This window comes from Rhopalosiphum maidis, chromosome 3 (genome assembly GCF_003676215.2).
Source record: "Rhopalosiphum maidis isolate BTI-1 chromosome 3, ASM367621v3, whole genome shotgun sequence".
NCBI classification, from domain to species: Eukaryota; Metazoa; Arthropoda; class Insecta; order Hemiptera; family Aphididae; genus Rhopalosiphum; species Rhopalosiphum maidis.
The window spans coordinates 34,612,463-34,629,910 of NC_040879.1; the positions used below are offsets into that span (position 1 = coordinate 34,612,463).

The window sequence follows — 17,448 nt, forward strand, 5'->3', positions numbered from 1 at the left end:
ACACTTAAGAATTTATTTATATTTTTAATTAAATATTTTTTTTTAATTTGGGTAGCTGAGTATTTATTATGTAGGGTCCTGTGTGAACTTCATTATTTTTAATAATTCCTTACACTGCTCCCCTTTACATTATATTCGTGTGTTTATGACTCTCTTCCTATAATCTATTCAATTGTTTAAAATTAAAAGTGCTTTCAATTGCGCGTTTTCAATCACTGTTTCTACGAATGTAGTTACGAGTCTCATAGCTAGATATTATAAATTTCGATCCGATATTGGTGTGGTTATCCGAGTTTGCTTCTAAATGATTACTCATGTGGACTTCTTATTAGAACTTTTTCAGCTATTTTAATAAATCAATTACTTGGATCGTTAACTGGTTGTAATCAGTGGTAATTTTTATTTATTTTTTTGTTTTTGTTTTTAATATTTTTTTTCTCTTGTTAATTATTTGATAAATTAAAAAAAATAACTAGTTACAGTATTTATTTTAACTTTATGTGTATTTATGTTTTTGATATATTTTCATTTTTAATTACTTATTTAATAAATATTATTAATTATATTTAGTTATTTATATGTTATGATAATATTATTAAATTATTCATATTTTATTTTATAACTTATCGACTATTTATCTTAATAGCGATTATAAGAAGTTTGTGGATTTATAGATATCATTAACGATACATTTTTTAATAAAATATTTATATAGTTTTTGGAATCGATAGTAGTCTGGTAGTCGGTTACATCATATTATATTCAGTCGTCTCCTTCCCACCAAAAAATCCTGAGTAGATATGCCATGAATCTTTTATGCACACGACATACTATAATAATATTATGTTGGTGGTTTACAGCAACGAAAACAACATATTATTATAATTAATTAACACGAACGTGTATATCTGGTTTTCGCCAGGTAAATCTGCTGCAGCGGACGAGGACGAGACAATTCTTCGCTCGCGCATGAGGGAAGAGATAGTCGCGTTGCAGTGATCGTCGCTGGTTGGCCGACCGCCGTCGCCACCACCACCGCCGACGCCTCAGCTTTAACAGTACCCTTATGACGAGGACGACGACAACGACCACCGCGATGACGGCGATCGCGGTCTGGTGCGTAGCCGCCGTGCTGGGCGCCGCCGGTGGTCTGGTGTTGGACGGCACCTACGGCCAGTTCCGGAAGTGGAACGCGGGTGTCAACGGCACGCTGGAGATGGAGTTCAAGACGAGGTCGCCAAACGGTCTACTCATGTACACTGACGACGGCGGCACGTACGACTTTTTCGAGCTGAAAATGGTGGAAGGCACCATGCGGCTGCGGTACAACCTGGGCGCCGGTGCCCAGATACTGATGGCCGGCCACGACCTGTACGACGGCCGCTGGCACCGGGCGGCCGTCGAGCGCCGCGGCCGCGTCACCGCCCTGACCGTGGACAACGCGACCAGCGCGGCCGTGTCCGCTGGCAAAGAGCTGCAGTTCGGCCGGTTGGCGTCCAACTCGGCCGTGTATGTGGGCGGAATGCCAGGCTGGTACAACGGCCGGCTCACCAGACTCGCGTTGCCCAGCGTCATTTTCGAGCCTCGGTTCAACGGTGCCGTCCGCAACATCGTCTACACTGACGACTTTTATCCGTACCCGAGGCGGCAGACCGCCGTCACCGATACAGCCCGACAACCAAAGGTCAGTACATAAAGCATGTATTATTATATATGTCTATATATTACAGGGTAATTCCGAAATAAAAAACAAATTTATTGGGTCGTGAATTAAATGCACTAATAAAAATGCCAAAAATGAACTACTAAATTAAAATCAAGTTTTAAAAACATAAATATCGATTAGTCTGGTAGGAAAAGGCCAAAACACTATATTTTTTATGTTTATAATATCATGAGTACATGGCAGTGCAGCCTTAATAAGTTAAAACAGCAGTGTATCTTTACACCGAACAATTTCACAATTCCTGGATTTTTCAACCTCATATGAATTCATGATATCTGTCTTCTAAAATTTGAAACATCGGTTAAGTCAAAATGGTTTATGGAAATATGAAAAAATAGTCTAGTACCTCACTTATACTAACTTTTGTGAACAATAATACTATTTAGTATTTTAATTGTTTTGCTTAAAATTTGGTCAGTTCCCGAATTGACTTTTTGTGCACAATAAACTACTGTCACCAAAATATCTATAGCTAAAAACCAAACGATTGATGGAAAAATATGGAAAGAATATTATTCAGAAAAAAAAATTCAAGTACCACTATCCAAAGCATAATTTTATAAAAATAGAGATATCTATATTGTGGCTTAGTCTATTTCATACCTCATTAACACAAATTTTAACAACGAAAAATGAATGATCATACTTACGTACATGTGTCAGATATTGACAATATACAAAAGCCCAATTCAGTAATTGGCCAAGTGTTAAGCTATACAAATAAAAGAACATTGTTATTCATCAAAGAGGGAGTAAGAGTAGGTGTTGGGTTAAAAAAAAGAGTAGACTCGCTCACGATATATATAGTCATCACTACGTAGAGAGACTGACTTTTTTCGTTAAGTGGTCTTTAACTTATAGCCTTTTTTAATGGTTAGATTTTTTGACGAGACTTTAGTTTATAACGTATAATATACACATTATTTAGCTAATTAATTAAGTAAGTACTTTAAGTAAAATAGTTTAAAAACAACGTTGTTATTAAGTAAATATTATTTTCCATACCACAAAATATTAATAAGTGAAAAAAATTACTTTAAATTACTAAAAAATAATGTGAAATATTAAAATAATATATGTAAAATAAAATGTAGAACTGTAGTTCCTTAGTTTCAAAATATAATTCATTGTTACATAATTTGAACTTAGAAAATATATATATATATATATAAACGTATCTAAAAATAATTGCTACAAAATATATAATAATATTGCTGTACGATGAAAAATAATATTTTTTCACGATATTATGTATTTTCATGTGTGATTGTACAGACAACCAAGTGTTCACCTTCTGATATAAGTTTTCTTCTTCAGATCTTAATATGTTAAAAACATAACAAATTACTTAACTCATTGAATAATAGTTTTTAAAAATATTAATTAAAATTAGTTAGGTTTATTTAATACCTGTGAATTATTCAGAAATACAAAAATAAGTACTTAATTAATGTTTATTCATAATAAGTTGAACTTAAATCATCAGCAACTTTGTCTATAATCAATAATCTTTCTCCAGTTTAAGGTTTTCCAAAAATATTATTTTTATAAATAAGTTATTATTTACTTTCACAAAATATATTAACTATACGGTTTTATTTACCTTTTTGTGATTTATTATAGTATTATTGATCATTTAGACACGGATGATTTTGAAAGAATACAACATACAAATTTTATTTCAATATTATCTAACTTATAAAACAAATTTGTTCATTAGAATTAGAAGGCATCTCTCGCAATCAGTTTATAACTTAAGAAATTTGTTTAGTATTTAAATCCGTTTTCCTAATATGATTGTACATAATTTAAAAATATAGATAATTGGCCATAATATTATAAATTGGTCGTAGTTGTTTTGTGTATATAATTATTTATCGTTGAATTTAAATTCAACACAGTGAACTATTCAATTATGAGGCACGACTCGTGTCCTAATATACTTTATACGAAATAGTGACTTCTCCGATTTTTTACTAATTAAATATATTATACTCGTAAACTTTACGACAAAGGTTCCCAATTTTTTTTTTCCAATTAACCATGTGCCAAGTTTTAAAATTTTTCTACAAATTCATCTAGGTGTTATTTATAGCTTACATAGAGTGGTTCACTTGAATAGGATTTACTATGGAGTGTAATTTTTAAAAATAAAATCGTGTTATGATTCTTTTTATTCATACCTTTATTTCTTTAATAATGACAATATTTATTAAATTTTTTTAGTAATTAAAACTTTAAAAAATGCAAATTAAATTATATTATGCATTTTTGACTTATCTAATAACTTTTGTAGTTCACTATTTAAACCTCAGGCACCCACAATTTTCTTTTTTGTTGACATAGACCCCTTGCCACTTATAATCTACCCCAGGGGGTCAATACAAACCACTTTCGGAACCTTTGCTCTATGTGATTGCATAAAAACTATTTTATATTAGTTATAAAGCAATTGAAGAATACACTTGTACACTTGTAATATATAATATATAACATATATTAATCAATCAACGTTCATAGTATTTAATACCTAACTGATTGCAGTGGTATTGAGTGATATTTCAATTAATGTTTATTTTTTTTTTTACAATTAACATTGTGTTGGTATTATTTATAATACTAAATTACATGCATTTAAGCGTTGTATTATAATATAACCATTTATTAATTTTAATTTTAAGTAAAGTTTGTAATGATAAGTGTAATAGATTGTTCCATTGTTTTAATAATTAGTTAATTTCTTTGTAATTATATCAAAATTTGGTTTGATTAAGAGCTTTGAAAATTCTTTATGTTTTAAATAAAACTAAATCTATCAAATATTCAAATACATCAAAAGATTTTAATAAGCTTATCTATTTATAAAACCTAATAACCATAATATAATAATTACAATAACAACATAAATATCTGCATTTTTGTGTAGCATTAAATAAATCATTTTTAAATTAGTACCCTCGTCATAATATTATTTAAGATAATAATCTTTATTTACAACACTTCTAAGTAATTAATTAATTCCAAATGTTCGTATTTACAAATTTAACGATTAAAAATATGAAATTTGTAATGTTACACTTATACAAAACCATATACATTTTAGTTTATGGATAAACATAAGTAAACTTTGATATAAAAGATACATAATATATAATATTAACTACCAAGATGTTGTAAGTGGAAAAACTACTACAAAAAACTAATTTGTGCCATTTTTGGTACAATTGCAGAAAAGGGTTTTAAGATTTAAATGGTACCTAGTGCTTTTTATTACTTTCGATAAACACATTCTCACCCGATTAAATTAGTCGTTTTTAAATACATATGTGTATATTCTAACTCTATGACAAAATAAAAATTGCCCACATAAACCGAACCAAATGCCCATATTACGCGGCTTTTTTTAACCTTGTTATTATACATTTATATTGGGACCAGACCATTTTAACCATATTGAGCGGATGCCCATATTAACCGGTGCCCACAATAAGCGAAATCCACTGTATTAAAATCACTATTGGTGACGGAAAATCCCAATTTAATTATAACTTATAGCATGTGTTGTGAAAAACAATACGAATATTTTTGAAAGATTAGATAAATTCTTGAAAAAAAAATTGCCCTGTACAAACAGAAACAAATTCAGGATTAAAAGTAATATCATTCATAATTAAATCACTCAACATAAATACGACCCAATAATCCATCCAATTACAGTTAATCTTTATAGTATACAATCAAATATAAAAAATTTTATTTTGTTTAGTTTTTATTTTTTTTTTTTGTTGTTCTAAGAATTAATTTTATTTTTATAATCATAATAAAAATAATAATACAAAAAAACGTTCGAAACGCATTGCAGTTCGATCAAAACGACTGATGTTGAATAATACATATATTCTTCATTTTTAATTTATTTTTTTCTCGTACCCATATACCAATTTCATTTAAAATTCTAAATCTCAAGAAGACTACATATAAGCCGCATTAGATTCCGGTCACAGACTTTGCTATGGGATAAAGCTTGCGAGAGTGTGAATAAAACTTTAAAGAGACAAGTAATATTATGTTCTTGGTTTTCATTGATCCTTAAAAATACTGGGATGTTATAAATGGAAAAAAATAAAAACTAAATACATTAAATACATTATACAAGTTTAAAATTGTAACAAAAATTGTATTCTTATCAAAAAACTATATATGAGATAGAATAATTTTACCTGGAATTGAGAGATCATAATAATTACTTTTACACATTATACTTGTTTTAAAAAAAATATTAAAAGTGAATCAACAAGTATTTATAAATATAGGACCTGTATTTATTATGCGTTCGTACGTTTTTCAACAGTATCATTTTACAAATTTGGTTAATTATTTCCATGAATTAAAATAAATTTTAAGAATCAAACATAGAATTTAGATTAGGTATAAGAATTAGTTACAGATTTGATAGCGGAGATATAAATATAATATATGGTTACTGCTTAATATTACTAATGAAATAAAAATATAAAATTAAATAGTAATATTCAACACAACAAATCAAAAAATCGAGATAAATTAAATTAATGACTATAGAAAAATAATTTTAAATAGAGTATATAATATATTTTTATTAGAACAATGTTAACGACAACAAATAAAAACAAAACAAAAAATAAAAATAATATACAAACAAAAAACACTATAAATAATACAACACAATTTAATCAAATGGTTAATACAAATGCAAATACTTCTTTAATTCTAAAAATAAATAATTATATAATAGGCATTTAATATTAACAGTTTTTCCCATTCCCCAGATTTTTTTTTTTTTTTTAATTCAAAAGTCATATACTTAAAAAAGGTTGGTACAAAATATTGATCAAAAGATTTATTGCCATGCTTATTAAATTTGTTAAATTATAATTTTAAAATTTTCTTTTATTACTTAATTTTTATGACAGTTATTTTATTTCGATTTTTTAACCGAATGCCTTAATCGAGACAATTTATCGATGTGTGTAATCATGGGCGTAGCTAAGGGGAGGGTTTTGGGTGTTCAAACACCCCCCGAAATTAAATAAAACAATTGTATTTCATAACTTTATAATATTAATATAGATTTAGACAAAAAACCCCTCCGAAAATATTTCCTACCTATGTCCATGTGTGTAATAATAATACGTACCTATTCATTTATTTTACATCCATCTGATATCCGAAAGACACATTTCAGACCAACGCGTGGCAAATGGTGGTTTCGCGCGTTTGTGGTATTTCTCATAGGACTGTAGTACCGCAAAAGTGAATTGAAAAGGTCATTCATAGATAGATAGCTGAGAACTTAATGGAATTCGAAAAGTGTAATACAACCACAACGTGTGGAACGTATACAAGTGGCTAGCCCGTTCACAGCCTATTCACACACGTCGCCAAATTAGATTACACCACACTAACCCAGAAAGACGGAATGCTGAACCACTACTGTGACCGCAGTCGGGTTCGAATAATATTTTACACGCTATATTGTATTTTGTTGCGCGGTCATAAGTATAATTATAGCTAATATATTATTGAAACTACTATATTGCACGTTGTTTTTCAATTGGAAAAGCAAAACCTGGTTATTTAACTGCAGTTGTGAGTTTATTTGAATTTCGGTTATACCTATAGGTATAATATATAATATGTCAAATGTGTAACATTTTACTTTTCATAAGAATATGTGCTAAGATAAATATGACATGAGTTACGTCAAAATAAGAAGTAACTTAGCAGTTATACTTTATATTTGATTTTTTTTTAATTTGTTAAATATCAATTTTGATTTTTTTAATAAAGGTTGAATTGTTTAGATCACGACATTATCTTCTCTGTAGCCTCTGTCTGAGATTTCCAGGTATTGAATCGTAGTCGAGTGCTGAGATTAGTGGATTAGGGTGATTTCTTGGTTGTAAACGATAACGTTTATACATAATTGAGAACATTTCTAAGACAATTTTGATGTGTAGTCTATATGAAATATGTGATTGGATACGTAGAAGGGGGCCTCATATTTAGTATAAGCAAGGTAATCAATTTGAATCTTTATATCCTGAATATACTTTACAATTTAGCCACACCCCACATATATCTGGATACTGTAAGTCCATATAGGTATGATAAGTAGTATTGAGATTGTGTTTTGAGTGGTTACCAAGTAAATAATATAGTGATTACTGAGATTACCTTTTGAGGTTTAGAGAGGAACGTTTAGTTTTTTATGTTCTGCTCAGGAGAAACGTTTTTCTAGCTTTAGTCATAAGTAACTGAAATAAGAGACTTTTAGTATTGTTTGGTCATTAAGGCTGACTAAATGTATTTCACCTTGTCTAATGAAAAAGTAATGTGTGTTGTTTTTTTTTGTTAATTTTTACTTTCCAATTTGTATATCAAGAAGGTAGACTATTAGTTGGTTTTCTAATTATATACGGATTTATAATTTATTCAAAGTCAAACATAGTCAACATCGCTTTACACCAAAAAAAATTACATTTCTTTTAGGTTATACTATATTTCTATTCTGTTTTTTTTTATAATCTATTTGTATGCCATTTAGTCGATAAAGTAAATATCCAAAACTTTATTTATGGTATGTATATTTTAACACTTTTTAAATACTTTAGTATATTGAACATAAAGCTCCTCGAATTTTTAAGAATCATTAAATAAAACTAAATAAAACAAAACATAATAACTAAAATGGCAATCGTGCCTTAAAATATGTTATAGAACTTTAATTTAATACATATTTTATAGGTCATAATTGATGTTTACTTGAATTAAATTATGGGTGCCTATATTATTATTTGTATTATATATCTTAAAAAAATTGTTTTGATAAGTGTTTGTACCTATATGAAATAACTGATATAACTGAAATAATCTATTATTGACATTCGTAAAAAGTTTAAATATTTCAAATTCAAAAACCCATTTAACACGAATTTTCTTGCGTGACAAAACACTGGGGATTAACCATTAACTGTGTAAAATATTGATTATTATCTGAAATATTAATCAGATTTTAAGAATAACAAAGACAAACAATGTTGGTTATACTCCTATTTCATTCATAGAAATGAAAAATGTATTTTCAGTTAATTACTTAAAATGTAATTTATATGCACCTATCATAATTTGTTCTACATTAATATTTTACGAAAAACGTTTAAACACTAGCTGCTTCGAAATTTCAAATTAGAAATAAGCATAACTTTTATTGTTGTACTTTATATCATATACATTTTGTTTCTCATTTGAAATGGGAAATATAGTGTACATAAATAAATATCTATAGTAAATTTATAAATACATGATCCTGTACGTATATTAAGCTAAAAAAAATTTATTTTTATGACTATTTGTTAATTATATTTGCTTATTTTATTTTTTTGTCAATACAGAATGTGCATGTATAAAATCCGTGCAAAAATAATAACTAGCACATCGCTAACTAAATATTATGGATTTTGTTATATAATTTTTCCCAATTTTATCTACAATGCTTTTTTTCAAATACTAAAACAATTAAATATACTGAATTAAACAATCTCAAATTAATTTATTAAAAAAAAAAATACATTTTTTCCCATAAAAAAGTGTTTTAAAACAATTTTGAAACCACCAATAGCTTCTTTTTTATCAGAAACCACAATTAAAATTGCTTTTATAACTATAATAATATATTTTCTTTTACACTAATCTATTTATTTAAATTTACGTTTACACTTGACCGCGGGATTTTAATGATTCTAATTCTTCTTTTTAAAATTCCTTACCCACGTTTAAATTAAAGATGAAAAAAGTTTATAATCAAAAATATAACGTAGCTAAAGTTAAAATCCCACGAAGGAACTATATGCCAAAATAAATACCATCATTATTTTATTTTCATATTATCCAATATAAATAAAAGGGTTATCAGTGCGTTTAAAATAAAATGCAGATGAATGTGTATATTTTTAAAATAATTCAGTGAACATTTTTAGTCTTAAAATATTTAAATAATTCATATTCTTTTAAATAATAAAAAAATTAAGTTCTTATTGTTACTTTAACCAAAATATTCTTGTGATCTTAGTTGGGTCTTTTAATATTTAAAGTATTTTCAAGGAGTTTATTGGTCAACAAATAAATTGCAAGAATATATCAATAATTTGAAATTATTGTACAAGTAAACATCACAATATTATATGTTGTGTAATGTTTAGTATTTTTTAGGTCAAGCACGATAAAACAAAAATTTACTTAAGTTATTTAATCCCATTCGACCCTTATTCAGTTCCCCTTACCAGAGAAACGTTTACGTAATTTTTATTTGATAATTACTAGTTAAAATTCTCTTCTAGGATCGATGTCACCCGGTCTTATATTTACCTGCATTCTATAAGGGTTGGTACGTGTAATAATATCCAAATTCCTAAAAAGTTAAACCTCTCTTAAATGTTAGTAGTTAAACGAGATAACGGGAGTGTTATACCGTCAACTATTCAAATATGTATAGAGGTATAGACCATATACAAGTTCTATTAAGTTTATAAAATTAATGATGTTATACTTCATCACAAGTGCTTTAAAAACATCAAATACTATTTATTATAATTTATTACCAAAATTAAATTGAAAATTACTCTGAAAAATTATTAGGTACTAGGTAGTATAATTTTTAATTTTATTAAAACTAAACAATTCTATTTTTAAGTTACATTATTTAATGGATGATTAAATCACCCAATTATATTTTTTTTGTATAATTTTTAGACACCTGTTTCTTGGCTTTTCTACAGTTTATTTTTTCTTTCTTAAGAACATTTATATTTTAATCCCCTTAAAAATATAAATAACTCTCGTGGACCCCTTTTTATATCTCATATACTGCCAATTTTGTTTTTGTTGAAATTAACTCCATGTAGGTCGAAATCATTTCCAGGGGATTGATATAGATCACTTTTGGAACCTCTGATATTGTAAACAGAATAAATACATTAATTTTAAAATTATATGCCGATTATATTTTGAATTTAACTCAATTATAACATAATATATTATATATTAAAATGTAAATATTATATTATTGAAGAAATAATTATTAATATTTTTTAAAGGTTAACTTATAATTATTTTTAATCAAAACTTATATTTAAAATATCAGAGGATTAATTTGATAATAAAAATTGTAAGTTGGAAAATGAAATTTATAACTTTCATCTTTAAATAATTTACTAACATCTTATCATTTATTTGAAGAGATACCAAGAGAATAGTTAAATAAATTACTATCGTTCGACAACAGTTAGTAATACACCGGCGAATAACACTTGATTCTTGGATCATGATACAGCATAAAGATATTACGGTGACACAACTATCCATTAAATAACTTATGTCATACGAGTACTGAGTACAGTTATCAGTCACACAGAGAAGTAGACGAATTCCACTGAACAGTGGTTCAAGAATTTAATTTTAATTTTTACGAGGCAACTTTGTACAATTCTAAGTTAAATACATATAGACACGAATATCTCCAACACCAATACTCATCGTTTGGTTTCATAATTTATTGTATATATTATTATTACCTACATATTATTTATGTTTTATAAATTGTTTCTTTCAAAATCTAACAAATAACTGTTACTATTTAACACGTTAAATAGTAACACTATAAAACAAATACCTGTCACATAGAAAACATATTATAAAATCAAAAAAAATTATGTTAATAATAATAATATGTAAGAAATTATTATAATTGCTGATAAATAATAAAATTATTATATTAAATGATATATAAATAAATAATTGTATTTATGATATTATACTTACATGGTGAATGCCTAAACTCAATTTTGTTTCCAAAAGTTAAACGCTGAGCCGTAGAAATCGGCAGAGACATTAGCTATATACCATATTTCACGAAAGTGAGCTATTCGTATTATTTTATAAGTGAATAAATATATAAATTCTGTAGACATTATTGTCATCAACATACTGTGAATCAGTTGACACCAATACGGGAAAACTAAATTTACAAATTCCACCTATTATGATAAACAATAAAATCACTGTACCGCGTTCGCGTTAGCTTTTCGTACACATGATACACGTTATAATCAATATTATAGTTAGTAACTTCTATTCATTATTATTTAATAATACTTATATTTTAAATTATAAAAATATAATCCAAGAATTTTTTAAAGTGATAATCGCAAACAAATTTTAAAAGGAGGGCAAGTAGCGATGAATCACAACTTCGATGACCACTAACGGTTGTTGGTCCATTTTCGCCAACATCAAATAGCACTTGTCAAAAACTACCACTCACTGAAACCGTTGCTCGCTTTTATACAAGTCTAGCTGACTAAGTGTGTAAAAATACAGAACCGGAAACTCCACTCATTAAAGCTGGCCCTCGTATTGCGGCAACTTCCATTCATCATTTTACGATATAATATAACATCACATTCACATTTGTAAATTAGTGTCGTATCTTAATTAGAGTACGGAAATCCAAGAGCTATCGGTCTAAGCCATTTCGCTCGTCTACGTTTTTCTGATTGAGATCGATCCTTCTTTACCGTAATTTTATATTTTATTTATATTTATTTTGTTAGATGGTTTAAAAAAAAACGTGTTATATCGTATCTACTGGGCAGCCAACTAGAGGCTCTTTGAAGAAGAAAAAATGACTCTAACTATTGAAAGATCATGATAAAATGAAGAAAGACACACGGAATCCGGAAAAAGTTCGTAACAAAGTTACTTCAATAAATAAAAAAACATGAAAAATGAATATCATACATTTCAAAATTAATCAACGATTGTGATACTAAAACATTAATCTATTCGTTACTATAAAAAATAATATGGGCGTACAACATAGGTGTTAATAAGCAACTTTTTTTTTTTTATCTGTATGTGTTTATTGCCAATGTGTTTTTGCTTATCCCATTTTTTATCACGTAAACATTTTTAAATATTACGAACAGTTTTTTTACTTAATTATTAGTTACATTTATTTACTGATTTATAATTTTATTGATTATTTAATACTACACATAATATTTGGTTAATCTATATTTTTGATTATATTTATTAGCTAACCTAACTTTGCTTAATTAGATTATAATTTTTCCTAGTTAATTGGGAATAATAATTCTTCATCATAAATGCCATAAAGGTAATCGAGTCGTTGAAATAATCATTAGGTAGCATTTAATTGAAATTCAAGATTGGTTTAATGAATAAATAGATATCAGTGAGCGGTATATACTTCAACTAAATATAAAACATATTAAATATTTGATGTGAAATTATTGATAGATAACTATTACTTCTGTTGGATCTAGGAATTTCATAGGTCAATGCTTACACAATTATGTATAAGTATAATAATATAGGGGTATACGTCAATCTATCTTAAATTATTCACCACACGACCATTATAATAACAATAGCCATAATTTGACTGAACGACAATATTATTTTAAGATTCCAATATACCTATTGTATAATATTTATAATTATTGATCACGAATCATTGATAATATTTTGTTTTAATATTCTGAATATATTTTGTTAGACGCAATATATTTCGTTTTCCTTAAATTAACAATTTTTGATATATTATGGTAAATAAATTATGCATAATCTAATGATATGATGAAGATGCAGACAAATTTAATATAGAAGGTAGAGCCCCCCCACATACAATAGCCGGGCCCTTGTACTCAAGGTCTATCAGCACCCCCCCCCCTCTTTGTGGGGTCCCTGATAGGCGGTATTACTATGGAATATCATATAATTTTAAATATTGCATGTTTTATTTTAGTTAAAAATATACATGATATAAAATATAATATAGGAAGTTATAATTGTTTTTATCATATTTACTTTGAATGCACATATTCATGCTTAATTTTAGATTCAGAGTTTTTTTGTGTTAGTATCTATACATAATAAATAGTTGATAAAATACTTAAGTTTTAAACTTTGAGAGCGACTAGATAGCAAATAGGATCTAGTTTATACTCTGGAGGGTAAAAATTAGATATTCTCAGGAAATACGGACATTTTAACGCAAATCCAATTTTCGACAAAATTGATTTTTTTTTTGTGTAACTCGAAAACGAATAATCGTATACACTTGACATTTTTACAAAATATTCATGTTATCATTTTCTATTCATACTCAAATTTTTAAATATTATGAATATTTTTGAATTATTTATAGTGATGAGAAATTTAAATAGTTTTTTTTTTTCTAGAAATATCAAATAAAACACAAAGCTCTTCATATGTTATTAGTGTCTCAATTAAAATATATCAAATATCCATAGTCATAATATTTTTTCATATGCATTTAAAGTTAGAATTTCGACAAAAATTCATAGTCTCGAAAATTAGGAAATTATTTTTTAGTTGGTAATTTATAAACATTTTCGTTTTTATACCTATGGTTTGAAAATTGAATACGTTTCTTTATACATTTTTTAACCTAATTTTCTACTGGGAAAGCCAAATTAATTGTTATGTGCATTTTAAATACAAAAAATTAATTATTGTCCTCAAACAGTTTTTGATATTTTATTGTACTTATTTCAAAAATGAAAATAACAATAGATGCTTAAAATCTTCAAAACATGTTTATATCCAATACTTAGCTGACAGACTGTCTATGCTCAGAATTTTTTTTTGTGTACAATAAATATTACTGAATTCGAATTTAACACACCCATAATACACATAAACTCAATTTTTTAATTTAATTATTTTAGTTGTTTACAATTTTCTATTGTCATTAAGTATGTAGGTACTTATATTTTTAGAATACAGTATCCTAGAAAAAGATTAATTTAATTTGTGTATGAAAATTGTAATGTAAAACTTGTATAAATTGAACAATAAGGAAAATGTAATTGTTACAGATATTTGATGCATTTTATATAGACGTATATAATGCATTTAAAATTGAAAATATTTACTGAATACTACTTTTCAAAGTACTTCGATTAAAAAAAAAAAACAACAAATAATTGTCTTATGTAATTTTCATGATTTAAGTATTAACCATTCTATATTATACACATATTAAAGTATTTGTATCGGTAAAAAACAAAAAATATTTAAAAAATATGTATAAATTGTCATTAGATTTTATAATATTGTACATTATACCTAAATTAACAATGAAGTTTGTCATATTACCTTATAATATTATACCGAGGTATATAAATTGTATTGAAAATTATTCAAATAATTTAAGTAACATTTAGTGAAGAAAAAAAAATTCTGTACGTGTATTACAGTATTTGCCTTTTGGGCACTTTATGAGTTTTAACTTATTCAACATAGGATAGAATATTATTAACTCAATTATTTTTAAAAATTTAACTTAAATTATCACCTTATTTGTATATAAATATACATACGTATGCACCTACAATGTGTGCATGCGTCCGCACGTCCGCTTATAAATTATATATATATTTACATGAATAATTCTACTTAGAATATACATTATGTATATTATATATTATGTAATATGTATGACGTATGTATATGTAGTTACTATAAAGCCTATATATACTTACATACAGGCATTGTTCGTATATAATCATATTTTCTGCATTCCGTTTTGAATATTTTCCAGTGTTTGATTTCTATAGTCTCTGGGATGTTTCCACGGCAGTTAAGCACACTGAAACGATATCATCTAATATATAATTTTAGAAACGTAAATACGCCAAACCACAAACGCATTATCGCTGGAATTACATTTATATCTGTTTTTCGTGAACATTATTACCATAATGTTATTAGGTGTCGATGCATTTTGTATACGGGCTTAAAACAACAGAAGTTTATATAAAAAAAATATAATAAAAATAACACATTGCACGTACACATCGTATTCATACCGACTATAGAAGTGTACTTTTTCATAATTTCTGTTCAAATAATAATATACATTTATATGCGACGCGCGCACGTCGAATATGAATTTCCTCTACTGCAAATATCGTTTGATCCGTGTTCAGCCTGCTATGCACTTTTCTGAGCTAATACTCGTTAACATCTAATAAGTAGTATGATATCATTTGAATTGTAAGAGAGTATTTATTGGATGCAATTTGTTGTAGAAAAAAATACAAAAATAATAGAAGTGTTATTAATATACAATATTTTATTATTTGTAGATAAGTAACGATTCAATAATACATTATATTTTAAAATAACAATAAAATTGTTTTTCAAATTTTTATCTATACAAAATAAATTAACCAAAACTTATAATTATCTACGAATTTAAATAAATCTCTGGTCAATTTTAAATAAAATTGCTCAATTTTTAAAATTTAATTTGAGTTAATATTATTTAAGTATTAAATAATAAATTTGAATTATTTAAAATGTATTACACACATACATTATATTATGTTTAGTATAGTTAACGCCTTATTTAATTATTTTGATTTAAGTAAAAGTTACTAAGAAAAATATTAATGCATATTATAACTTTAATGCTACAAAGAGTATGTGTTTTTGGAAAGGATTTAATGAGGTCATATCAAGTCGAAGACCTCTGAGAATATCTAAAAAAATAAAAACACTTGCGTGTATTTTATTGTTCTAACGAAAACTAATGTACGATTGTGTGTAATATATTATATACATTATACATTTACTAAACATAAATGCAAGATAACACGACAGTTTGTACTTTTTTTGTTGGCACAGTGGATCGAGTTTAAGATTGACAAATGGTTTTACATATATAGTGTACCATACTTTTATTTATTTGTATATTGCATATGTGTTCAATTAGATATTTTTTAATAAAAGAGAAATGTGCATACATATTATATTGTTCATGTAATACCTAGGTATAAATAATCAAATATTTTTCAGCTATATATTATTTATTTATTTCGACTAATGTTGAAATTTTATAAAATTATTAATATCACTATGACGTTTTACACGGTATTTTTCTTATTGTACCATAGGTATATACTATATATTTATTATGGTATATAACATATACAATATAGTATAAATCGTGTTCCTCTCTGTATAAAATATGTCAAATAAATTCTTTTTTAATATAAGAAAAACAAACATAAATAATTATACGTTTAAACTTTACTACACACACATGACAAACATTAATAATAAATATATACCAATAATATATAATAATATGCCATTGCCATGGCTACCAATATCGCTGTTGATTTAATATATAACTATACTATTGAATGACGGTCTTCTTCAAATACACCTGGTTACAGCTTTACAAATTAGTATCATTGTTTTATTCAGTTATTGTGTTGTCATTAGATTAATAAGATTTTTTTATTATTTTTTCCTTTATACGCACGTATTGATGCATATATAGGAGATAGTATTTATTGCATGCAAATTAAGTGCAGTTTATATTACTAAAATGTATAACATTAAAACGAAATATAATCTATTGTTTATATAACTCATAAATTACATTCACAGAGTAAAATGTCAGCAAGTTTGCTTAGTTTAAGCTTTTCCTCACTTATTTATTTATATAAGCTTTATTTACAAAGATGATTGTACATTTATAAAAAAAAATGAGTACAACATATATTTGTATTTCAAAGTATAATGAGTCATTGAATCTAATTTTATAAGACGTGAGTTATACATTT

The 17,448-nt window shown here is 26.5% G+C and overlaps 1 protein-coding gene across 1 annotated transcript in view; it reads left to right on the plus strand.

Moving 5' to 3' along the window:
- The window catches only part of LOC113557150 (neurexin-1), a 232,115-nt gene that overhangs the window by 26,248 nt on the left and 188,419 nt on the right, over window positions 1–17,448 (plus strand). Inside the window, exon 2 of the mRNA XM_026962482.1 lies at window positions 923–1,684. Within this exon, the coding sequence (XP_026818283.1) occupies window positions 1,067–1,684 (618 nt within the window). The 5' untranslated portion in view covers window positions 923–1,066. The remainder of the gene's footprint in view (window positions 1–922; window positions 1,685–17,448) is intronic.